The 27,066-nt window shown below is 32.6% G+C and overlaps 1 protein-coding gene across 5 annotated transcripts in view; it reads left to right on the top strand.

The window, feature by feature from the left end:
- Nucleotides 1-27,066, top strand: part of CTNNA3 (catenin alpha 3) — a 1,724,633-nt gene that overhangs the window by 456,938 nt on the left and 1,240,629 nt on the right. For all 5 annotated transcript variants that reach the window (XM_081267908.1, XM_081267907.1, XM_081267910.1 and 2 more), the window contains exon 7: nt 5,521-5,724. In XM_081267908.1, the coding sequence (XP_081124034.1) occupies nt 5,521-5,724 (204 nt within the window). The remainder of the gene's footprint in view (nt 1-5,520; nt 5,725-27,066) is intronic.

Genomic DNA, 27,066 nt, shown 5'->3' with positions numbered 1-27,066 from the left:
ATTGTTTTTATACTATTATAAATTAAATTTTTATTTATTTCCTTTCCCAGTAGTTTGTTGTTCATGTATAGCAATGCAATTAATATTTAAAGATTGATTTTGTGCTCTGAAACTTCAATGGGTATATTTATTAATTGTAACAGGGTTTTTGGTGAAATATTCAAGGTTTTCAATATGTATGATCATGCCATCTGCAAACAGAGACAATTACTTTTTTTTTTCACCTTGGATGCCTTTTACTTCTTTTTCTTGTTTAATTGCTATAGTAGAAATTCTAGCACCATGGTGACTAGAACTGGTGAGAATATGAGAGTATGTTTTATTTTATAAGAAATTACCGACCTGTCTTCCAAAATTGTTTTAATATATTGTGTTCCCACCAGCAATGAATGAGAATTTTTCTTATTGCAAATTTTCCCTACCATATGGAGTTACTTGCCCCTTCGAATAAGTATATAGTGGCATAATATTGCAACTTCAATTTGCATCATCTTTTCATGTCATCTATCTGTCTATCATCTATCATTGATCTTATTTGGTGAGATGTCTATTAAGGTTTCTGGTCCACTTCTAAAAAATAGGGCTATTTGTTTATAGTTGAGTTTTAAGAATTCTCTGTATATTTTAGAGTCCTTTGTCAGATATATCTTTTGCAGATATTTTCCCCCAGGCTTTATCTTATTTTTTCATTCTCTTAATATCTTTAATTTTTTAAAGTAGAGAATAACCAAATGTTTTGTAATAGTGAAATCAACATAGTAAAATTAAAATCCTTTTAACTAATCAATATAAAAGACTTAATATCACACATTCATTCCAGTAAATAGTAAAGCATTTTCCTATTATGATTTCAAAATAATTAGTTGATTACCAGGTAGAATCCAAAAAAAACTAAATGTTGATCCATAATTATTATTTTATTTTTGAAAATTTAAGAATTTTAAATTTTAATTAGTTTGTGCTTTCATAAGTAATATGAAATTGTCATTACTTAAAAATTAAAACTTTGACCACTGCTCCAATCTGATTTCTTTTCTTATGCTCTTCCCCCAAATACAATTGCTATGGCATTGGTTTGTATTCTTTAAATCTTTTCTTAGGCACTCACACACATTTATGTGACCAAAGAAAAACCTAAAATATTGTTGTATACTTGTTTTTATTAAACATATATGATATCACTGTATATTTATCATCTTGCCACCTTGTTTTTTATTCTATAGTATATTCTGGCAATGTTTTTAAGTAATTATATATAGAGACATCTCATTTTGTTCACTTCCAAATACATACAGAGCCACCATCTCAATCTTTTCAAAGGTTAGCAGTTATTTGTGTTTCTAAAATATTTTCCTTTCACCATAACTAGTATTGGTTAAAATAACCTTACTTGTAACATTTTTTTATGAAAGATAGTCTCCAGGCTATAATAAAAGAAATATGATCAACCATACCTAAACTACACTTTCTTTATTAAAACATTTAATATATTTTAAGTCATTCCTTATATTACTATTATCACACTTCCAATCTGTGGGTGGTATACATCTTTTATATTTTAAACTATCTTTGAGTGTGCTGTTGATTTTATATTTAATTTTAATAATTCTTTAATAGTGTCTGATTTTTCTATACTCCTGTCCAATGGATAAATATTCTGATTTCATACCTTTCTCTACCTTTCAAGCAGGTTTCTTCAGTTTGGGGTAGAATTTCGTTCCTTTTTGGTTCGTTTTCAGGTGTTAGTCTTTCTGCTTCTAGCTCTAAGTCACACACCCTGATGTCTGTTCAGGTAGACTTTATAAAACAATATCTAGATAAGATTATCTCCAGGACTGAGGATATGGCTCAGTTGGTAGAGTGCTTGCCTTGTATGTACAAGGCCCTGGGTTCAATCCCTAGCACCATAAAAAAAAAATATCTCCAAACTCTTCTTAAAAACTTTAGTATATTTTTAGTGTAGAACATGATGCATTGAAATATTCACACAAAACAAATTAGCATATACATTAACTCACCTTTTTTTGTAGTGTGAACACTTCAAATTTACACTCTTAGCAATTTTAAGGTGTGCAGTACATTGTTTTTAGCTATATTCATTATGTTGTACAATAGAGTTCTTTGACTGTCCCTCCCGTTGAACTGAAATTTTGATTTCTTTGACCAGTATCTCCTCAGTCGTCTAACCCCAGGTAACTGCTACTCTGCTCTCTGTTTCTATGAGTTAAATTTTTTAGATTCTACATATAAGTGAGATCACATGATGTTTATCTTTCTGTACTTGGCTTCTTTCATTTAATAATATCTTTCAGGTTCATACATGTTGTTACAATGACATACATGATTTCTTTCTGTTTTTTTTAAAGAATTAATAGCTTTTAATTATATCACATTTTCTTTTTCCATTCATCTGGATAAAGAAACTTAAGACATTAAGTTGACTTGATATCTTGGCTATTGTGAATATTGCTTCAATAATCATGGGACTGCAATGAGATAATTCATTGACATACTGATTTCCTTTTCTTTGTACATATACCCAGTATTTAGATTGCTGGATCATATGGTAGTTCTATTTTTTAAGTTTTTAACATATGTTTTCCATATTCTATTTTCCATAATAGCTGTTCAACTCTGAGGATAACTTTATTCATAGCTAATGGGACAGGAATAAAGCCCAGGTTATCTGCTCCCAGGACTTAGGCTCTTAATTCTTTTTTTTTTAAGAGGGAGAGAGAGAGGGAGAAAGAGAGAGAGAGAGAATTTTTAATATTTATTTTTTAGTATTTGGCAGACACAACATCTTTGTTGGTATGTGGTGCTGAGGATCGAACCCGGGCCGCACGCATGCCAGGCGAGCGCACTACCACTTGAGCCACATCCCCAGCCCCAGGCTCTTAATTCTTAAGCTATACTGCCTTGTAAAATATAGCAATCCAATAAAATAATATGGAGTTCGAACTCTTTTTTGAAGAAATAATGTTCTGTCAGCAAGTATTAAGGAGTGTGTATATATTGGACAGAACCTTGGAAAGGAAAAACTATTTTGTATGTTCAACAAAGTGGGATCCCCAAAATATAGCATTGTTTATCTTTCATTAATTTAATGCTGTGAAAACATAATAAAAGGCTGTTTAAAAATATAGCTGTTCTAGATCAGAAGAGATAATTTATTTCATTTGGTTTCTAACAATCCCAAAGATATTTCACAGAACATTCAGGTTAAAAAATTATTTTTTCCTGATCTAGCGACAGGTTAGTTAAAACTTATCTAGGATATGAAGAGTAAGACAACAGTTTTAGGCAGAATTGAGGGGTCTACATATATGTGTCAGATATCAGAGTAATGGTTTGGGTTCAAATGGGCTTGAAGAATATGAACTCTTAAATTTAAGTTAAGCAGGCAAAAATCCAAAGGCTGGGATAGTTTGAAGAATGACATTGTTGAACAGGAACTAAAGTGAACTTAATCCTGTGATACAGGCTGTTTTCTAAGTAGAAATCACAGTCAGAACATCTAAAATTACTAGTTTTTTTTTCTTGCAGTAGTTATAGAGGAACAGATTTGAACTTTGATCAGCTTGCCCTATCATCACAAATCCGTAGACATATTAACAGTTACTATCACTTTCTGTGTTTGAGAAAAAGTGGCAAATTAAAATGAAGGTAGATTCAGAATAATGAAACTTTGATTGGGATTATGGTTTCAACAAAAATATTCACTGGAAAGAGAAGGAAGTTAAATTTGACTCTTTTAAAAATCAATTTTCTTTCATGTTATTTTTCATTTGTTTGTTGATATAAAGGAGGAAAAACAAGAGACTCAATTGAACAGTAAAAAAAAAAAAATAGGAAGAAAGTAGGGCCAAGAAAGGAAGAATTTGCCTGAATGCTTTAAAAATATTTAGCCAAGCTGGGTGTGATGGTGCATGCCTCTAATCCCAGTGACTCCAGAGGCTGAGGCAGGAGGATTACAAATTCAAGACCAGCCTCAGCAATTTAGCAAGGTCCTCATCAACTTAGTGAGGCCCTGTCTCAAAAAATAAAAAGAACTAGGGATGTAGTTCAGTGGTCAAGTGCCTCTGGGTTCAATCCCAAGCATAAATAAATAAAATGTAGCCAATATTATTATCAGGTCTATAATCTAGTTTATATTTTATGTCTTATAATATATAACATTACACAGTACTAACACTTCTTTTTTTCTCAAAATGTTTTAAAATTATTTTTCTGTCTGAAATGATTTTTCTCTTCATAGCTTGGTTCTATAGTTGTAGCCTTTCAAATTATATCCTAGTTTGACTCTACATATTTATCACAATGAAATGTATAGCAATAAATATGATTGGGTATGTGTATACATACAAACATATATATTTGCATACACATGTAATTCTCTAATATATATCTACAGTGTATATGATCTTATAAGATTATATACTTTGAAAATATCATAATGACTTTATTGTGTGTGTCTACAGATGCATACTGAGTCTTACATTATGAAGATTATTATATAATTTCATTTTATATTGAGTTCTTCAGTTCTCTGAAGAACTCAATATAAAATGAAATTATATATGAAGAACTGAAGAAAGAGTATTTTATACTCTTTCTTTAGTTACCACTTAGACCTCACCTTGGGAAAGATTTATCTCTTGATGTAGTGTAATAAAGGACCCTATAGCAGCTTACCCTTGAACTTTTCTTCATAGGCTATAGATTATCATGACTTCTGTTATCTAAAGACATATATTTATATAACGTTAAAAATACCATGTCAAGTTCCAATAGCTGAAAATAGCTGGAAGTTATAATAGATCAACTGGAAGATGGAGTTTTACATTTTAAATGAATAATTAAAATTCAGAATTTTCTTTGATATGTTAGTGGTAAAGTTAATTAGAGTTTATGACTTATAGTGAAGCATAATGAAAATAATATTGATTTAGGTATTATAAGAACAGAATACTCGTCTGAACTTCACACAGTTTATTTGCTCTGTGACCTCAGTTTCACTCATCGTCACCTGAAATTTGTAACTAATAATGCCTTTGCTGCCCACCTCCTCAGAGTGTGATCAAGATGAAATGATATATATGAAAATACTGTTAGTGCCGTCTAAAATGTTATGGCTATAACAACAGTCAATATGTGCCATTGTATGAAGCATTATTGTCATTCATCTAACAGTTTATGATGCAAACAATGTTAATATTACAGTTTTACAGACATGGAAGTTGAGGCTCAGAGAGCACAAGACACGTTGGTGAGTGAGAAAGGCATGATTTGAATCCAGGCCTGTTTGACATTAGAACTAATGCTCACAATCACATCACATCACATCACATTCATCTGAAAAATAATTGATGCAAAGTCTTACATGTAAACAAGCAAAAATGGAGTTTTTTTTCATTATTATTACATCTGAATTCTAAATGTGAAAGCAAAGTAATATTTGTTTTTCATGAAAATCGAATGCCATTGAGTTCCAACCTTCCAATTGTGTTCTTCTCTTAGAATTTAATTGTCCTGAACCCACTCACAGTGACGGAAGAGGAAATAAGACCATCACTAGAAAAACGCCTTGAAGCCATCATCAGTGGGGCTGCTCTGTTGGCAGACTCTTCATGTACAAGGGATTTCCACCGGGAGCGGATTATTGCAGAATGCAACGCCATTCGCCAGGCTCTTCAGGACCTGCTTTCAGAGTACATGAACAATGTAGGTGACGAGTTTGTCTACATACCTGTCCCCATTTCCCTATTTGAGTATATGTTGAGAGATGCTTTCAGAAGATGATTAATTATGAATTAGTGTGTGATTTTCATGGGTTGGCTTTCTAAGCAGATTTTGCTTGTTTGGTCACAAGGAACTGTAACCCTGGGAGTTTTCTAGGGATGAAATCAGAATCAGAATGACATTTACATGTGATTGTTTTATTTGTGGACGTATCTAAATTTTAGTTAAATAAGAGTAAGGATAAGAGAAAAGAAACTTAAGTCTGTACATTAATTTAGGGGATAAAAAGAAAATAAAGAAAGTGGCAGATTGCTCAGTATTAAGTTGGTGGATAACAAAATGGTGTTAGAGTTCAGAATTTAGATAGTATTGGATAACAGTCAATATTGCAGCGAGCATTGACCATGAACCATATTTGAAGGTATAATTAGCCCATGGAGTTTGGAGAGTTCTTTTTAGTTTTATATGCTCAAAAATATTGATGCCTAAATTTAGGAAAATATTTGCTTCAAGATCTTTTTAGTTTCCTTTTATATGTAGGTATCTCCACCTATGGAATGTCTATAAATGTTGTTTCCATTAATTATCAGTGCTATTTGCAAAATGAACACAAAAATATTGAATATAGTGTTTGCTGAACAGTTAGTTATCTTCCCTTAACCAAGGTTTCTCTTTCTGTGATTTCACTTACTCATGGTCAATTGAAGTCTGAAAACATTAAATGGAAATTTCCAAAAATGATAAGTTTTAAATAACTTTAATTATAGTATATTTTATGGTGATTTCATCATTAATTATTAGTTAATCTCATACTATGCCTAGTTCATGAATTATACTTTATCACAGGTATATATGTAGAGGAAATACAGTATATACAGTTTCAGTATTGTATTTTCAGATATTCACTGTGAGTCTTGGAATGTATTCCCAGCAAATAAGAGGGTACTACTATATATTAATTATAAAACTTTTTAAAAACAGAACCATAGAGTTATATTAGGAATAACTTGTATGCCTTATTTTAAGTGACATAATTCAAGGTTCATGAAGATGTGGTTTGAGAATTATTAGTCACAAAGGATATGACTTTTTGGTTATGAAATTAAAGATTTGTAATTGTTCAGTATAAGTATTTTTCTATGAATAATTGAAATGTGCTAAAATTAGTTAATGAGTTTTGAGGACACTTCAACACATTTGATGCATCTTCATGTTTTTAATATTTGATGACGACTTTGGCTTCTGACCAAAATTTTCTTGACTGTCAAGAAATCAGAGTTGTAAAGCAGATTTTGTTAATAAAAAGCACATATTAGTAATGTCATGTCCTGCTAGAATGTCTGAAGTTAAACTATTCCAATTTTTAACACATAAAATATTCTTATTTAAATATTTTTCAAGTCAAGTCATCAGTCACAAGAAATTCAGGAGGTAATATTGTATTGGAAAGCCTGGTCTGTAAGGTATTAAAATTATTATTCTCATCTTTATAGAGAAATACAGATATATATATATATATATATATATATATATATACATATATATATATATATATATTTATAAATTATAGATAAATCCACTTTATCTAAAATATAGTTATTTTGTTCTTTACAGATACAAACACAGACACATGTGTGCACACTTACTCACATTAGTAGAAATTGTTGCATAATTTGTAGGGCCTAGTATCAGATGAAAATGAGAACATTCATATTAAAAAGAGAAAGAAAAAAGAAAGTAAACTTTCTTTTACTTCCACAGTGTCTCTTGACCTGGAAAATATTGTTTTTATTTGCCATTTAACATTATGTTTCCTAGAGTATATGGGTAGTTATGAGGTGAAGACAGACTATCACAGGTCTTTTTGGTCCTGCCCCATGGCCCTGATCTACTCTGAGGTTAGCCAAGGCCTCCCCCAGGAGAGGAGGATGGCAGTAATTCCTGGGCAGATAAGGGGTTTGAGAATCTGTCTAAGGAAGTCACTGGAGGCAGGACTGCATGTGAGCCTATACAGGTGCTTCCTGTCCCACTGGAATATACAAATTTAAAGGTAAAATTAAGAATCTCAAGACTGAGAACAGAGCATTGAAATCCATGCCTGGGACATCCTTCTATACATGGGGCTTTGTACACAGTCGCAACCTTTTAAAGTTGGCCTTGTACCTAATAAACATTTGTCATGTAGATTTATGGCTTTCTCTAACTTCCAGTTAAAAACTATGCATAGCAAGGGTGAAGTGATGGAAGCATTCAGCCCTGGGTGTAATCATTGAGAAAGTGCATTGTCATGTATAGAAATTTATGAATAATAATAAAAACCAACTAAGTCAACTCTGCTTTTTTAATTGTTCCCGAGCACTAGCAATTCTAAACATCAGTCATAATGTTTTTTAATAAAATTCTTTTATTTTTCTAAGTTCTAAACAATTGTGTCTATTGTTGAGTTTTAACAATATATATAATTCGAATTAGAACATCTTTAAATATTATCTTTCATAATCATTGTATTTTTTTTAGTTGTAGGTGGACATAATACCTTTATTTTGTTTATTTATATGTAGTCCTGGGGCCTCACATGTGCTAGGCTAGCGCTCTACTGCTGAGCCACGACACCAGCTCATCATTGTGTTCTTTATAAATAGAGTAGATTTAAACTGATTACACAGTGATTGTAAGACAAATAGCTAGAAATTGAGTCACTTCAATTCCTATTATTTTATGTGTTCATTTGGAGTTCTGAATTTAAAAATTTTAAAAAATTATGGTGAAAAAGTGTGAACTGCAATTATGATAATTATGGAGAGAAGGTGAGGCTGGTCAATGCAAATTTATTTCATACATGAAGTATTTGAATCTGAACAACTTCTAAATTTATTATTCTTTTGAAAATTATTAATTGCTTTAAATAACATATCAAGAAAGTGATAATTATTACTGAAAAATAATTTTGTCATAGAGAGAGAAAGAGGTTTTTAAAATGTTTAGGTATCAAGTATACTAAGTAAGCCACTGATTTTTCTATTCATTGCTATTCTTTTTTCATAGCAAGGATTAAACCTTGTCAAGTACACAAAACTTATTATGTTGCTAATATCTAATGTTAGATATTTTGATTTCTAAACCAGGTAATTTCTACATTTGAGGTGGAAAAGAGATTTTTTTCATTTATAATGTTAAAAATATTTGAGAAAGAATATAAATACTATTTTCTTTTTATAACTTGTTTAGATGATTAACTCAATTTTTACTTTTTAGGATAGTCTTGGTTATAGGAATCCAATTGATTAAATTATAGTACTATTCATGTTTGAGGAAGGATTTCTTCTTCCTCCATCCCCAACTTTCCCTTTTCTCCCCTTCTAAAAAAAAGTACAGACTCACTGAAATACTTCTCCCTTGTGGTCCTTGCCCCTTCTTATCTATCCCATTTGGAATTTCTGTGTATTTGTCTGCCTTCCCCACTAGATAGGAGGTCTAGAAGAGTGGAAATGTATCTCAGGCCATTAGTACAAAGTCTTTCAGATACTCATTAATTTTAATTTGGATCTAGGAAAATTAAATTTAATGATTCCTTCTTCTTAGTTTTTAAAATTAAAATGACAATGTGCCCAAAGCAATTAATTAATATTTATTTTTCATATCTATATGATAATTATGGAAAGGAGGTGAGGTTGGTTAATGGTGAGAACAGGAACGTAGGAAAGGAAGAACACAGAAGCAAGGAAGCTTGTTCTTTGGGGGATCTTAGGTAAAGTGTATGTCTTCTGTTCTCTTGGGCATAATGGTAATGCTTACTGTAGAAGACATCGTGTGTCAGAAAATGAAAACCCTATTTTGTGTGGTAATGTCAGGTGATCTGCACTGATATTGATGATAGAGGGCAGAGCAGTAGAGTAGTAGCTGAATTTATGTAATGGTGATTTATATAGGTGGAAACCCTTTTATGTATAGTAATGTTTTGTTGATAAGTATAAGGTATTACTAGTAAAAATATGAATGTATAGTATTGGAAAATAGCTATTCCCCAAACAGCGTAATAATTGTTTTTCAAATAAAAGGGCAAATGTGACTGAGGCAAAAAAAAAAAAATTAAGCAACAGGGACAAATCTGGAAAACTGTAGGGTATTATAAGAACTTATTCCAAGTTTTGTTTTTGGTCCAGGTTTACATCAAATATTATGCTTCTTTTAATCTGTCATCAGTTTTTATCAAAGGGAATATACTTTCTTGGAACTAGTTGAACTCAAACCTTGTTCAGAATTAGCTCAAATACTTTAGGAGAACCCAAGTACTTAAAGTGAGTGACATCCTAGTTAAAGGAATATTGTATCTTCTTTGGTGGACCAAATTTGCCTTTCAGGTCAGTAGCTTTTGTAATTGTGCTATATTGATAGAGTAAGTGCTTAAAGATGTTTTGGATAAAAAAAAGACAACTATAGAAACTTAAAGTATGATTAATATTCATAGAAGGGGCTGTAGCTGTGACTCAGTGGTTAGGGCACTCACCTCGCACATGCAAGGCCCTGGGTTCCATCACCAGCACCACATAAAAATAAATGAATGAATGAATGAATGAATGAATGAATAAATAAATAAATAAATGTATTGTGTTCAACTACAACTACAAAAATTATTAAAAATACTATTTAAAAAATATATTATAGAAACCTGTGGATCTCTTAGATGAATGTGACTTCAAGGCTTGATTTCAGATTTTATGTGTGTTGAGTTTAGAACAGGTTGGCAGTGGGATGTGAATGCAGTTTATATTTGTTTTGGGCTCAAAACATCATCACCACATGATTCATTTGAGTCTAAATAAATTTACTTCCTTAAACAGAACAGCAAGGCTCTATAATTTTTTTAACTTAATCGCTATGTTAAATAAGTTTAATGGTTTTTCACATTTGGAATAAATTAATAATCGATAAATGCATAGTTATAGTAAGAGATAGATAAACATAAAATTTATTTTGCAATTGTAACAAATTACCACAAAATTAGTGTTTTTTTTTGTCTTTTTTTTTAATTGATTATTTAAAGCATTACATAGTTCATGATATATCATCTTTCATACATTTGACTCAAATTGTGTTTTGAACTCCCATTTTCACCCCAAATACAGATTGCAGAATCACATCTGTTACATATTCACATTTTTACATAATGCCATATTAGTGACTGTTAAGGTAGCAGAAAATTAGTGTTTTAACTCATACAAATGATCTTATAGTTCTACAGGTCAAACGTCTGGGTTAAAAAAAGTGTTTGAAATCTGCATTGTTTACTAGAGTCTCTATGGAAGAATCCATTTTCTAGCCTTTTCCAGCTTCTAAAACTCATATCTCCTATGCTCATGGCCCTCTTCCTTCCATCTTCAAAGCCATCAATGTGGTATTTTTCTGTCACTTCTTCTTTCCAGGACATCTCTTTCTCTGACCACACCAGGGAAAGGTTCTCTGCTTTTGAGGACTCATATTATTAGATGGATGGGGTCCACTTACATTGTTCAGGATAATTATCCCATCTTGAGGCCTTCCACCTTCACTATATCTGTAAAGTCTCTTTTGTGAAGAATGTAATATTCAGAGGTTCTGGGAATTAGGAAGTGGATATTGGGGGCTTACTAAATATCAGTTTTCCCTAGTTTCTTCTATGGAAATGTTTTCAATCTTAGATTTTGAATCCACTGTAGTCAGTATACTTCATCCGCTTTAAGCTCTTTGCAGACAAATCATAAGTCTGTTTTGTTTGTTTTATTATAAGCCTGAAGCACAATGCCTGGCATTTTAAAAAAGCTGAATTGTATTTTTTAAAGAATGAATGAAATTATTGCATATTGTATATGCCATGCAATGGAGAAACAGCCTCTTTGACATTAATTGAAATGAGTTTTAAGCGTCTACTAAATTTATGGTAGACTTCCTGTTTTAAAAGGTCTATTTTGCAAAGTATATCTCTTCTAAAAACCTGTGTGAATATTCAGAAACTTTTTTTTCATCACAGTTCCTGTATTTGGATCAACATCTGGCTCTATTCCAAAATAAGATTTTTTTATTCCTTAAAAAATATACTCCAGAGAAACGTTAGAATCAGAGAAAATATAGCTTTTGTCTTTTAAAATGTAGGGATATATATTTCTAAAATATTTATACTGATTTTGTTATATCTCCATGATTGGCTAGGTTTAGATCATATTTTTTGATACATAACATAATAAAATAATTTTTCAGTAGATGGAGCAGAGCAATGGGACCCTCCAAAGAAAAAGAAGTCTTAGGGAAATCAATTATTTTTACATGGTGTTTTCTCTATAATTGGTGAAAATAGAACTGGATGTGGGTAGCTATCATATATGAGTTTTAAGATATTGGCAGACATAGGTATTTTGGTGAGAGTGGGTTGAAATCATATTGGTGTTAAGTGTTGAATGTGTTGCTGGACAGGATCTTCTGGTGATATGATATAATTGGTGAAGTTAACACCAGATGACAACGTTAGACACATGTTGCTGGAGTAAAGAAGTAAGGCCTGAGCATTACTCAGGGACTGATTTACATTACTTTACCTCTCATCTCCTCACTATTTTCTTCTTTTATTGTCTTCTGTGAAAATGAGTTGTTAGTTTTCTTTACATATTTGTCTTAGTAAATAATCAATGGACTTGCTTTTGCTATTCTACTTCATTTGTGTGTCTTGAGTTTTATGCATTTCCTATCTCGGAATTCTGAATTTTCAATAAAGCCTACAAAGAGTTGTTATGGAATTATTCTTCCAAACAGAACTGCTACCCTGCTTCTGAAAATCCTTTTGGAAAATAATTTATCCACAGTTAATTTCTCCTGATTATAAGGTAAAGCAGTTGGGAATATCCATATGCAATGACTCTTTGGATACTAGAGACAGATTAGAATTAAAAACATAAAAATGTAAAGATCATTCAAAACTTATTTCCTTTTCTTTCCTTCTGTCTTTTTACACAAATGGTGCACACCTTTTCATTTCTCTGGTTGTACATGATGGAGAGTCACACCATTTGTGCAGTCATACTCACACATAGGGGTAATATATCCATCTTATTCCACCATCTCCTCCCCACACATACCTTCCTTTATCCTCCCTCCCCTCTGCTCAATCCAAAGTTCCTCATTCTTTCCTTGTCTCTCCCCGCCCTCATTTTGGATCAGTATCCACTTATCAGAGAAAATAGGTTTTTTGAGATTGGCTTACTTTGCTTAGAATGATATTCTCCAACTCCATCCATTTACACATAAATGCCATAATTCCATTCTTCTTTAAGGCTGAGTAATATTCCATTGTGTATATATATCACAGTTTCTTTACCTATTCATCTATTGAAGGACATCCACAGTTTAGCTATTGTGAATTGAGCTCCTATAAATCTTGAGGTGGCTGTATCACTGTAGCATGTAGGTTTATAATTTGGGGTGTAGACCAAGGAGTGGGATAGCTGGGACAAATGGTAGTTCCATTCAAAGTTTTCTAAGGAATCTCCATATTGCTTTCCAAAGTGGTTGCACCATTTTGCGATCCCACCACAATGAATCTAAGTAACTTTCCCCCACATCCTCAGCAGCACTTATTATTGCTTGAATTCTCAATAATTGCCATTCTGATTGGAGTGAGATGAAATCTTAGAGTGGTTTTGATTTGCATTTCTTGAATTGTTAGAGATGTTGAACTTGTTTTTCATACATTTGTTGATTGATTGTATATATTATTCTGTGAAGTGTCTGCTCATTTCCTTAGCCCATTTTTGATTGAGTTGTTTGTTTTTTTGATGTTAAGTTTTTTGAGTCCTTTATATATTCTGGATATTAGTTCTCTATCTGATATGCATGTGGTAAAATTTGCTCCCATTCTGTATGCTCTCTCTTCACTTCATTAATTGTTTCTTTTGCTGAGAAGAAGCTTTTTTAGTTTGAATCCATCCCATTTATTGATTCTTGATTTTATTTCTTGTGCTTTAGGAGTCTTGTTAAGGAAGTCAGGTCCTAAGCTAACATGATGAAGATTTGGGTCTGCATTTTCTTCTATTAGGTACAGAGTCTCTGGTCTAATTCCTAGGTTCTTGATCCACTTTGAGTTGAGTTTTGTGCAGGAAGAGAAGTAGAGGTTTGATTTCATTTTGGTGCATATGGATTTCTAGTTTCCCTGCACAATTTGTTGAAGAAGCTATCTTTTCTCTGTCTAGTATGAGATAACTGTATTTATGTGGGTTTGTATCTGTGCCCTCTATTCTTTACCATTGGTCTACATATCTGTTTTGGTGCTAATACCATGCTGTTTTTGTTACTATTGCTCTGTAGTATAGTTTAAGGTCTGGTATTGTGATGCCCCCGCTTCACTCTTCTTGCTAGGGATTGTTTTGGCTATTCTGGATCTCTTATTTTTCCAAATGAATTTTATAATTACTTTTTTCTGTTTCTATAAGGAATGTCATTGGGATTTTGATCAGAACTGCATTAAATCTGTATAGCAATTTTGGTAGTATGGTCATTTTGAAACTATTAATTCTGCCTATCCAAGACTATTTGAAACTATTTGAAACTATTAATTCTGCCTATCCAAGAGCATGGGAAATCTTTCTACCTTCCTTAACTTAATGAAAGTAAACAATATTCTATTTAGGTCTATATAAGAGTAGATCTGCCAAAATTAGAGATATCAATCAAGCTTACATTAGAGCATGAGGTCAAAGTTCAAGAAGATATAAAGGAATTGTCAAAATGAAAGGGTTAGTTAGGGTATTGAAATATAGGAAATGGTAATTCAATATCCAGGGAGTTGAGAGAATTAATAAATAATGGGGCTCTGGTAAAATGGGTTTCATTTTCCTTGATTTCTTTTATAAATTAATGAGTAGATATTAGACAGGTGTTTGAGTATAGGGATTATCCTGGAAATAAGATTATATTGTTTTAACTATTATTTTTCTGAGCTGCTTCAGGGTCTAGTCTTATCCTTTTCCTTAAGGTTCTTTAAGTTTGGAACTAAGTGCCTATTACCTAATGACTTCAGATTCCTTAAGTGCCTATTAAATAATGACTTCAAGTCTTTCTTGACAAGTTATTTTTGTTCATCACATCTGTTGTTGAATGTCCACTCCAGGATTTAAGAGGCCTGTAAGTCCTCACTGGGCAGAAGGAGAACTCTAGACTCCTTTCTTGAGGAAATGAACTATTTTTATAAATTTCTTCTTTTCCCTGAATGCTTTAATTTATCTTCAAAGTCAAAGTTAATAGGGAGAACCCTATAGAAATGCAAGATACATGGTAGTAAATGAATAGATAAACCTTAGAGCTGGAGATGTAGCTCAGTGGTAGAGTGCTTGTCTGACATGTGTGAGGTTTATGTAAGGCTCTGGGTTTTGAGTTTTGATCCATAGGACAGGAAAAAACTATATGTGTTCATATATATGTGTGTGTGTGTGTATATATATATATATATATATATATATATATATATATATATATATGTGTGTGTGTGTGTGTGTGTGTGTATGATTGTTTTTAAATTATATTTTTTTAAAGAGAAGAGGAGAGATAGATAGATAGAGAGAGAGAGAGAGAATTTTTAATATTTACTTTTTTAGTTTTCGGTGGATACAACATCTTTGTTTGTATGTGGTGCTGAGGATCAAACCCGGGCCGCACGCATGCCAGGCGAGCGTGCTACTCCTTGAGCCACATCCCCAGCCCCTTAAATTATATTTTTAAAAGATAAGATACTATTTAAATGGAGCTAGAAAGCACAGGAGAATAAGGTAATTTTTGTAAAATCAAAAGAACTAAAAAATCATGGGGGAGATCCTAAAGTACCAAGACTTAGATGTCATACAGAGAACAATACATAGCTGAAAGTCCTGAAAGGTTATATGCATCTTCTAGGTCAGAGAACCAAAACATTGTTCAGGCACTGCTTCCTGCTATGGTTTGTTTTGTTGTTTAGTTTTTTAACTTTAGATTTTATGAAAAAGTTCTTCTTTACATAAAAAGAGGACTGAATTGAATGGTAGAAATGACAAATAGGACTCTATAGAGTCTTCATACAAGTGTTTTCTGACTTGAAGCAAATTTAACGGTCCAGAGCTTTATGTATTTCCTAGGTAACAACGAATATTAGAATGAGAAAAAAAAAATTGTTGTCTTAGATTACCACATACCCTAGAAGCCAATTCTGAAGTAAAGGTGAGGAAGGTTTATTGGGACATTCCCTGAGGATGGAGATATATATATGGCAAAGGGAGGAACTACACTACAGGAAAGGCCAATCAATCATATATATATATGAAGGTGAGGTAGGCAAGATTGATAGAGAAGCCAATTTACAATACATGTCTCAGTAGTCTTATTGTCCTGAACTAAGGGAATGGAGCCTTTGTGTTCTTGCAACTGTCAATCACTGGCTGTGGGTTACCTCTAGAACCCTTGTAACCTTGGATTTCAAGACAGCTCCCTGCAACTGAATGCAGATGTGAGTCATCAACAGCTAATTTTTCCAGCTGTACAGGGAATCCCTTGAAAAAGAAATCTGGGAGAAACAACACCTTATCCACTATATCAGTTAATAGCAAATATAAAAAAAAACATTTTTGCAGCCCTTGAACATTGAAACATTGTCCTGTGTTAGTAACTATAGTCATTATATTTGACCTTCTAGACTATTTAATTTCCCATTGGAAATTATTAGGAAGAATATAATTTGAACACTGAGAATGTTTCACTAAAATAATTAACAGGTATTAATCTATCTACAAAAAGCATAGAGGTCAGGACTATCTCAAGTAAACTGTAATGTATGGCCACCTAGAAATTACATGACTGAATATGTATTACAAATACAGTAACATTCATAAAGGATTTTAAGGGGTGTTTTACATTTTGCTAACAGATTCTATATTGGCCATAAAAGATAGCTAAAATTTAAAGTTAGGATTAAAATTCAATTGGTGTTATTGCAATTTCTAGTTCCATAAATCTGTAGACACTGTTCTGAGAACTGGTGATTTTAGTCTGAACAATTGCAGTCTTAGTTGTTAAGAAAAATCTGACAAACAAGCAAGTGAAATGAAGCATGCTAAAAGCTGTAATGGTGGTAAGTACTAGGTACAATAACAGCACAAAGGAGGAAGTGACTAACTCCTTGGGTCAGCTGAGGGCAGGCCTCAGAGAGGGGAGGGCTCTATGCCAGCTTTTGAAGGACTTGTAAGTTGCTCACCACACAGCTGAGCAGTTGTAACAGCCTGTGCAGAAGCACACAAGCAGGAGCACGGAGTGTGCTTGGTGTGGAGAATATATGCATCTCAGGTTGGATGAAATATAGCAGGAAGAAGGAAAGGTGGGATTTGAGACTGTCCTGACCATTAAATGGCAAATATGTTTCTTTTCTATTTCATAAACATAATCTTATTTATGTTTATTTGCTTTCAAAGCAAGCCAAATTTCAATTTAATACTATCTTTCTTTATGAGTCATTCATAATATCACCTTTGCTGTTGATTTATCTTTATAAATTAATCTCCATTGAACTTCTTTCAGAGGAATTTGGAGTGAGGCTCTATAGTAAAAAGTTTTTTTGAAGAGTTCAGTGGCACACATCTGTAATCTCAGTGACTTGAGAGGTTGAGACAGGAGGATCGCAAGTTCAAAGCCAGCCTCAGCAACAGCAATGTGCTAAGCAACTCAGTGAGACCCTGTCTCTAAATAAAATACAAAATAGGGCTGGGGATGTGGCTTAGTGGTTGAGTGCCCCTGAGTACAATCATCAGGAAAAATATATTTTCTTACCGTTGTGATGTAATTTAGGATCAAAGGCCAATTTGTAGCTTTATTTCTGAACTTAAGGAGGTTTAGGAGAGTCACAGATAAGCAACTTGTACAGTGTATTTTTTTGGTTACTTGATACTTAATTAGAGAGTATGTAGTTAGTGACCTCTAAATTGCTAATTAGCCCATCATGTTTTGTATGGTGCTATATAATGGGAAATAAGATTCACTTTATTTTCTGAGTCAGCACTGTCCAATGGAAATATTATGCAAACTGTAAGTAAATAACTTTAAAATTTTCTAGTAACTACACATAGTAAATGGAATAATAGAACAGATGAAGTTAGTTTAAATAATGTATTTTAATGAACTCACTATAAAGTGATTTCAATAGATAATCAATATAAACATTATTAATGAAATATTCTGTATTCCTTTTAAGTACCAAATCCTTGAAATTCCATATATATTTTACATTTATAGTACATCTGGACTAACCAAATTTCAAGTGTTAATAGCCATGTGTGGCTAGTGGCTACTCTGATGGACAGCAGATCTTTACACAAAAGTGTCATCACCACAGTTTTCAGTGACTTGTGTTTCTATAGCCACAAAAGTGCTACAGAAATATCTGGAGTTATTTCATCATGCTTTCATTTCTGTGGTTAACTAGCAGAATATGAAACTGGGATTTTATGCTGGCATATTAGAAAGTTCCATATGTGGAAGAGTTTATTTTCCACAAATTGGCACAAAGATGGTTTGTTTTACCTATTCTTCTATGGTATGATTCGCATCTTTTTTTTCATCACAAGATGAAGCTTAATTTCATTCTTAATTCTAGGTTGATCTTAATTACTTTTTTGACTAACTAAATGTGGCAGAAGTGACATTCTAGGACTTTAGAGGTTAGGTCATAAAAGTCTTTCAGTTTCCAACTGAGTCTCCTAGAACACTCAAAGAACAGTCTCTCTCATAATGCAGTTGGCCGTAAGAAGCCCTGCTTGTGTGGAAAGGCCACAAACAGGTAAGCATTCTGATTGATGTACCCAGCTGAATTTTTAGCTGACAACCAGCATCAGTTGCCAGCACTGTGAATGTGGTCTTGTATGAACAGCCCACTGAATTCTTCTTGTGGCTCTAGCTGCAGCTGCAGAGACTACGTTCTATGAAATCTCAAATGAGCCCAGTCAAACTTCAGAACCATAAGAGACAATAAAAAGTGACTGTTTTTAACCACTAGGTTTTGAGGTGGCTTCTTACATAGCAATAGATAATCAGAGTACTGTACAATTTGGTAGGCAAAAATTCACTTTGAGAAGAAAAAGGATTGGGACAATCTTAATACTAAATAAAGGAAAAGTCTAAAAGATACAGAGAATGAGTTAGACTGTCCCAGTAACCATAGAGGTCAATGTTAAGGGTTATTAACAGCTTGTAAGAAAGAATAAAAAAAAACCGATATCAGTAAACAGAAGTATGTAGAAAAAATTGTTCATGGATTCTATCACAAAGGCTGTATTTAGTTAATCTCCACAAATCTTATATTAAGTCCCTGGTAAAAATACAAAGCTCTGTAGTTATAATAGAAGTCAAGAGTCCAATGTCCAGTATGAAAACAGACCAAAAAAAAAAAAAAAACCCTGGAAAAACTACCTTCTGGCAGAATTCTATTTTAACAAGTTTATTTGTGTTTAGGTGCATTTATGCTATAATGATGTCTGTAGTTGGAATTAACAAGCTACTTAAAACTTTTCCAGGTGATCCACAATTGATATTCCCAAAATGTACTGGATGATCACCTGCTCTCTTTGGTGGTATTGAATCAGAATCATTGAATACTAAGTGATTATATAATTTATGCTGCAGAACAGTCATAGGCAAATGTTCATTCAGCTTTTTATGTTTACTAAGTTTCCCTTCTTGGAAAATTTAAGTGTAGTAGCAGGGGCTCAGAAAAAAATAGGTATATGCAAAGATAATACAAATTTGGCAAAGCTTTAGCAGTTGGCTTACAACTGGAGAGAGAAAAATAATTAATTCTTTTGTTTGGTGCATAGCAGAGATGTGATAATCACTATTTGTGATAATTATGTTGTCTTTGGTGAAAACAGAAGCTCATCCTAATTTTATAACTCTGTTAGAAATATTGATGGCTCATTTTATTTGGTTTCTGACTTTTATATAAAACCTAGAAGCTTGTAAAAGCTTGTAGTTAACTGAATCTACTTAATGACTGATTTTATTTTATATTCAGCCATTTATATGCCAAAGGAAAAACCTCTTGGTCTTCTCTCATTTTGGGATTATTATGGTGTCACAGGAATGTTTCCCAAAGACTAGAAACTAAGATTTAAAAAACTTTTTATTTTGAAATAATCTCTCCTCCCTGACCACACCACATCCTTAACCCCTGGCAATACTGATTTGCTCTCCATTTCAGTACATCTGTCATTGTAGAATGTTTTGTGAATGGAAACATAAAGTGTGAGGCTTTTTGAGACTGCCTCTTTTCTTCATCACAGTGTCATAGAGATCCATCCAAGTTGTTGTATGTATCTAATAATTTTTTTTTAAAATTGCAGGTAGTTTTCCATGGTATGAATGTACATAGCTTTTATTCAGCTTTTGTAGGACATTTGGTTGTTTTTATTTTTTTTGCCTATTACAAATAAAGTTTCTGAGCTGGGTACATTGGCACATTCCTGTAATCCCAGCAGCTTGAGAGGCTGAGGCAGGAGGATCATGAGTTCAAAGCCAGCCTCAGCAACTTAGGTAGTCCCTAAGCAACTCAGTGAGACCCTGTCTCTAAGTAAAATATAAAAAAGGTCTGGGGATGTGGCTCAGGGGTTAAGGGTTCCTGGGTTTAATCCTTGGTACAAACAATAACAACAACAAAACAAAGTTTCTGTGAATACTTAAATATAAGTCTTTGTGTGGATGTCAGTTTTTATTTCTCTAGTATAAATGCCCAGAATTGTTATAGCTAGGTTATATGGTATGTAATGTTTGGTTTTTAAGAAACCATGGAACTATTTTCCAGAGCAGCTATACTATTTACATTCTCAATAATGTACTTAGGTGATCAATACTTTGATCATCATTTACTATATCCACTTTTATTTTATCTGTACTGATCTGTGTGTATCTTACCATGATGTTAATTCTGATAATTAGTGATGTCAAATATCTTTTCATGTGCTTACCTGCCATTGATGTACACACTTCAGTGAAAATGACTTGTGACTCTTGGGAGGCCACTTTTCTAGTTTCATTATTTGTATTTTACTGTTAATTATTGAGAGTTTGTTATATATCCTATACATGAGAAATGAGATTTGTAAATATTTTCTTTCAGTATGTAGATTATGGAGTCAGCTTTATCATTTTTTCCCTTTTATCTACTAGGCTTCAATTTTTTTTTATAAAATGTTTTATAATTTTACATCGTACATTTGCCCTTACTTTAATGATTTATTTCAAGTAAATTTTTTATGAGGTGTGAGACATTTCTCCAAATTCATGAGTTTTGTCTATTGATATTCAGTGCTCCTACACTATTTGTATGGAAGATTGTTCTTCCCCCATTGAATTGCTTTCATAACTTTATCAAAAATTGTACTAGTATGGGGCTATTTCTGTGTTCTTGAACCCATTCAATTGAACTATTTTTTTTATTATTTGCCTGTCCTATGTCCATTACCACACAGTATTGATTGCTGTAGCTATCTAATATTCTCCTACTTTATCTTTATGTTCCAAAGTTGTTTTAATCTATTTTAGCTCATTTTCCTGTGAATGATATAAACAATGTAAATTTAGAATAATATTTTCTATGTCATAAAAATTTTTGCCTTGATTTGATAAAAATTATAAAAGTCTATATATAATTTGGTAGAATTGGTATCTTTTCTATGTTCACGAATTCATGAACATGGTATGTCTCTATGAATTTAGATCTTTGATTTTTTTCATCAATATTTTGTAATTTTCAGCACAGAAATTCTGTATGTTTTGTTAGACTTATACCTAATTGTTTTATTTTTTTCAAGTATTGTTAATGGTGCTGTATTTTTATTTTAACTTTCTCATATTCATTGCTAATATGTAACAATAAATTCATTTTTATATGTTAATTTTATATTCTATAACTGCTAAAATCACTTATTACTTCAAGGATTTTTCTTGGTAGATTTTTTTTTTGGGATTTTCCTATGTATACAATCATGCCATGCATGAATAGGTATAGTTTTATTCCTTTAAAATTTGTTTGCATTTGTCATTGTTGTTGTTTTGTTTGTGCCCATCTGGGCAGCCTTTATATATTTCCAGTCGATACACGTAACAAATAAGTAAATTATATAGCATGTTCTGCCCTTGGCCAACCCCCTTCTTTCAGATTACTCTTTTTTAATTTTAATTTATTTATTTTAATTAAGTATATATGACAGCAGAATGCATTTAGATTCGTTCCGTACAATTACAACATAACTTTTTATTTCTCTGTACACAATGTAGCATCACACCATATATGCAGTCATATATGTACCTAGGATAATGATGTCCATCGCGTTATGCATTTTTTTGCCCCTCCCTTCCTTGTGCCCAATCAAAGTTCCTCCATTTTCCCCATGCCCTCCTCCATTATGGATCAGCATTCACTTATCAGAGAGAAAATTTGGCCTTGGGTTTTTTGGATTGGCTTGCTTTGCTTAGTATGATATCCTCCAATTCCATCCATCCATTTACCCACAAATTCCATTATTTTATTCTCTTTTAATGCTGAGTAATACTCCATTGTGTATATATACTACAGGATTTTTTTATCCGTTCATCTACTGAGGGGCATCGAGGTTGCTTCCACTGTTTAGCTATTGTGAATTGAGCTGCTATAAATGTTGGTGTGGTTGCATTACTATAGTATGCTGATTTTAAGTCCTTTGGGAATAGACCAAGGAGTGGGATAGCTGGGTCAAATGGTGATTTGATTCTAAGTTTTCTAGGGAATCTCCATACTGCTTTCCAGAATGATTATACCCATTTGCAGTCCCATCAGCAATGTATGAGTGTGCTTTTTCCTCCACATCCTCACCAACACTTTTTGTTGTTTGTATTCTTAATAGCTGCCCTTCTGACTGCAGTGAAAGAAATCTTAGAGTATTTTATTTGCATTTCTCTAATTACTAGAAATGTTGAATATTTTTTCATATATTTGTTGATTGATTGTGTATCTTCTGTGAAGTGTCTGTTCAGTTCCTTTGCCCATTTATTGATTGGATTGTTTATTTTTTTGGTGTTAAGTTTTTTGAATTCTTTATATATACTGGAGATTAGTGCTCTATCTGACGTGCATGTGGCAAAAATTTGCTCCCCAAATGTAGGCTCTCTATTCACCTCATTCTTTCTTTGGCTGAGAATAAGCTTTTTAGTTTGAATTCATCCCATTTATTACTTCTTGATTTTATTTCTTGCACTTTAGGAGTCTTGTTAAGGAAGTCGGGGTCTAATCTGACATGATAAAGATTTGGGGCTATGTTTTCCTTTGTTAGGCACAGGATTTCTAGTCTAATTCACAGGTCCTTGATCTGCTTTGAATTGAGTTTTGTGCATGATGAGAGATAGAAGTTCAGTTTCACTTTGCTCCTATGGATTTGCAGTTTTCCCAGCACCAGTTTTAAAGAGCGTATCTTTTCTCCAATGTATGTTTTTGGCTCCTTTGTCTAGTATGAAATAATTGTATTTATGTGGGTTGGTATCTGTGTCCTCTTTCTGTACCATTGATATACATGACTATTTTGGTGCCAATATCATGCCATTTTGCTACTATAGCTTTGCAGTATAGTTTAAGGTCTGGTATTGTGATGCCTCGTGATTCACTCTTCTTGCTAAGGATTGCTTTGGCTATTCTGGGTCTCTTATTTTTCGAAATGAATTTTATGATTGCTTTTTCTATTTATATAAGGAATGACACTGGAATTTTAAATTGGAATTGCATTGAATCTGTATAGCGCTTTGGGTAGTATGACCATTTTGACAATATTAATTTTGCCTATCCAAGAACATGGGAGATATTTCTACCTCCTAAGGTCTTGTTCAATTTCTTTGTTTAATGTTCTCTAGTTTTCATTGTAGAGGTCTTTCACCTTTTTTTTAAGGTGATTCCCAAGTATCTTATTTTTTTTTCAAGGCTATTGTGAATGGAGTAGTTTTCCTAATTTCTCTTTGAGAGGATTCAACACTGATGTATAGAAATGCATTTGATTCATGGGTATTGATTTTATATCCCACTACTTTGCTGAATTCATTTATTAATTCTAGAAGTTGTGTGATGGAGTTTTTTGAATCCTCTAAGTATAGAATCATGTCTTCAACAAATAATGATAGTTTGAGTTTTTCTTTTTCTATTTGTGTCACATTAATTTCTTTTGTCTGTCTAATTGCTCTGGCTAGAGTTACAAGAACTATATTAAATAGAAGTGGTGAAAGAGGGCATCTCTGTCTTGTTCCAATTTTTAGAGGGAATGCTTCCAATTTTTCTCCATTTAGAATGATTACAGCCTTGGGTTTAGCATAGATAGCTTTTACAACGTTGAGGTGTGTTCCTACTATTCCTAGTTTTTCTAGTGTTTTGAACATGAAAGGGTGCTGTATTTTGTTAAATGGTTTCTCTTTATCAATTGATATAATCATATGATTCTTATCTTTAAATCTATTAATATAATGAAGTATATTTATTGATTTCCTTATGTTGAGCTAAATCTTGCATCTTTGGAATGAACCCCACTTGATCATGGTGCACTATTTTTTAAATATGTTTTTGTATGTGTTTTGCCAGAATTGAGAGATTTTGCATTAACATCTATCAGGGATATTGGTTTGAAATTTTCTTTCTTTGATGTGTCTTTTCCTGGTTTTATTAACAGGATATTACCTTCATAGAATGAATTTGGAAGGTTTCCCTCCTTTCCTGTTTCATGGAATAATTTGAGGAATATTGGTATTAATTCTTCTTTGTAGGTCTTGCAGAACTCAGCTGTGAATTCGTGTTGTCCTGGACTTTTCTTGGTTGGAAGGCGTTTGATGGTGTCTTCTATTTCCTTGCTTGAAATCGATCTGTTTAAATTGTGTATGTCCTCTTCACTCAGTTTAGGTTGATCATATGCCTCTAGAAATTTGTTGTTGTCTTTGAGGTTTTCTATTTTGCTGGAGTATAAAATTTCAAAATAGTTTCTAATTGTCTTCTGTATTTCAGTAGTGTCTGTCATGATATTTCCTTTTTTCATCATGAATTTTAATAATTTGAGTTTTCTCCTTCTTTTCATTAGGGTGGCTATTTTATTTTTTCAAAGAGCCAGCTTTTTGTTTTGTCAATTTTTCAAACTATTTCTTTTGTTTCAATTTCATTGATTTCTGCACTGATTTTAATTATTTCTTGTCTTCTACTCCTTTTAGTGTTGGTTTGTTCCTCTTTTTCTAGGGCTATGAGCTGTAATGTCAGTTCATTAAGTTGTTGACTTTTCTTCTTTTAATGCATGAACTCCATGCAATGAATTTTCCTCTTAGGTCTGCCTTCATAGTGTCCCATAGATTTTGATAAGTTGTATCAGAGTTCTCATTGACTTCTAAGAATTTTTTAATATCTACTCTGATGTCTTCACATCATTCAATAGTGTATTATTTAGTCTCCAGGTGTTGGAGTAGCTTTTATTTTTATTTTAGCCTATATTTATAATTGTATGCCATTATAGTCAGATAGAATGCAGGTTAGTATCTCTATTTTTTTTTTTATTCACTACGACTTGCTTTGTGGCATAAGCCCATGGTCTATTTTGGAGAAGGATCCATGTGCTGGGAGATGAGAGTGTATTCTCTCATTGATGGATTGAGTATTGTAAATATGTCTGTTAAATCTGACTTATTTATTGTATTATTGAGTTCTATAGTTTCTTTGTTTAGTTTTTGTTTGGAAGATCTATCCAGTGGTGAGAGAGGTGTATTAAAGTTACCCAGTATTACTATGATGTGGTCTATTTGGTTTTTGTAGTTGAAAAGGGTTTTTTTTTTTTTAATTGTTGTTGTTGTTGTTGTTGTTGTTGTTGTTTTGATATACAGAGCTGCCAAATTGTTTGGTGCATAGATATTTATTCTTATGTTTTGTTGATATATGAATCCTTTAAGCAGTATGAAATGTCATTCTTTGTACCTTTTCAGTAGCTTTGATTTGAAGTCCACTTTATCTAATATGAGGCTGGAAGCCCCTACTTGTTTATATGGTCTCTAAGACTGGTACATTTTTCCCATCCTTTCACCTTCAGTCTGTGGATGTCTTTTCCTGTGAGATGAATCTCCTGAAGGCAGCATACTGTTGGTTCTTTTTTAAAAAATTCCAATCTATTGGTCCATGTCTTTTAATTGATGAGTTTAAGCCATTCACTTTCAGGGTTATTAATGAAATATGATTTATATTTCTGGTCATTTTGGTTTATTTTTGTTTTTTAACTTGACTTGGTTTCTCCCTTGATTGGCCTTTCCTTTAGTGTAGTTCCTCCCTTTGATGATTTTCATTGTTGTTTTTATTTCCTCTCCATGGAATATTTTGCTGAGAGTGCTCTGTAGTGTGGGCTTTCTTGCTGTAAATTTTTTAAATTTTTGCTTATCATGAAAGGTTTTTTATTTCATCATCAAATCTGAAGCTTAATTTTTCTGGATGTAAGATTCTTGGTTGGCATCCATTTTCTTTCAGAGCTCAGTATATTTTATTCCAGGATCTCCTGGCTTTGAGGGTCTCGGTTGAAAAATCTGCTGAGATCTCTCTCTATATGTGATCTGATCTCTCTCTCTTGTGGCCTTTAGAATTTTCTCCTTATTCTGTATGTTAGGCATTTTCATTATAATGTACCTTGGTATAGATCTGTTGTGATTTTTTACATTTGTTGTCCTATAAGCCTCTTATATTTGATTTTCCAATACATTCTCCATGTTTGGGAAATTTTCTGATGTTATTTCATTGAAGAGATTGTGCATTCCTTTGGTTTGAATCTCTTTGCCTTCCTCCATCTCAATAAATCTTATATTTGGTATTTTGATATTATCTCATTATTCTTGGATATTTTATTCATGGTTTCTTACCATCTTCACTGTGTGGTCAACTTTATTTTTCAGATTGTATACTTTGTCTTCATTATCTGATGTTCTGTCTTCCAAGTGATCTAGTCTGTTGGTGATGCTTTCTTTTGAGTTTTTTATTTTGTTTATTGTTTCCTTCATTTCAAGTATTTTTGTTTGTTTGTGTGTGTGTGTGTGTGTTTTTATGGTGCTGGGAATAAAACCCAAGGCCTTATGCATGCAAGACAGGCACTCTACCAATTGAGCTATATCCCCAGCCCAATTTCAAGGATTTTTAAATTTTTTTTTCCCAGAATCTCTTTCTTGAAGTAATATTTTGCTATCTGTATTTAATCCCTTATCTCTTTGTTGATGTGATCAATGTTTACTTATACAATGTTTACAAATACAATGCCTGTATTTGCTCAC

Source organism: Spermophilus citellus (assembly GCF_964194105.1).
Source record: "Spermophilus citellus genome assembly, chromosome: 15".
Lineage (NCBI taxonomy): Eukaryota > Metazoa > Chordata > Mammalia > Rodentia > Sciuridae > Spermophilus > Spermophilus citellus.
The sequence above is the reverse complement of the archived record's forward strand: the minus strand, read 5'-3'. Positions and strand labels throughout refer to the sequence as shown.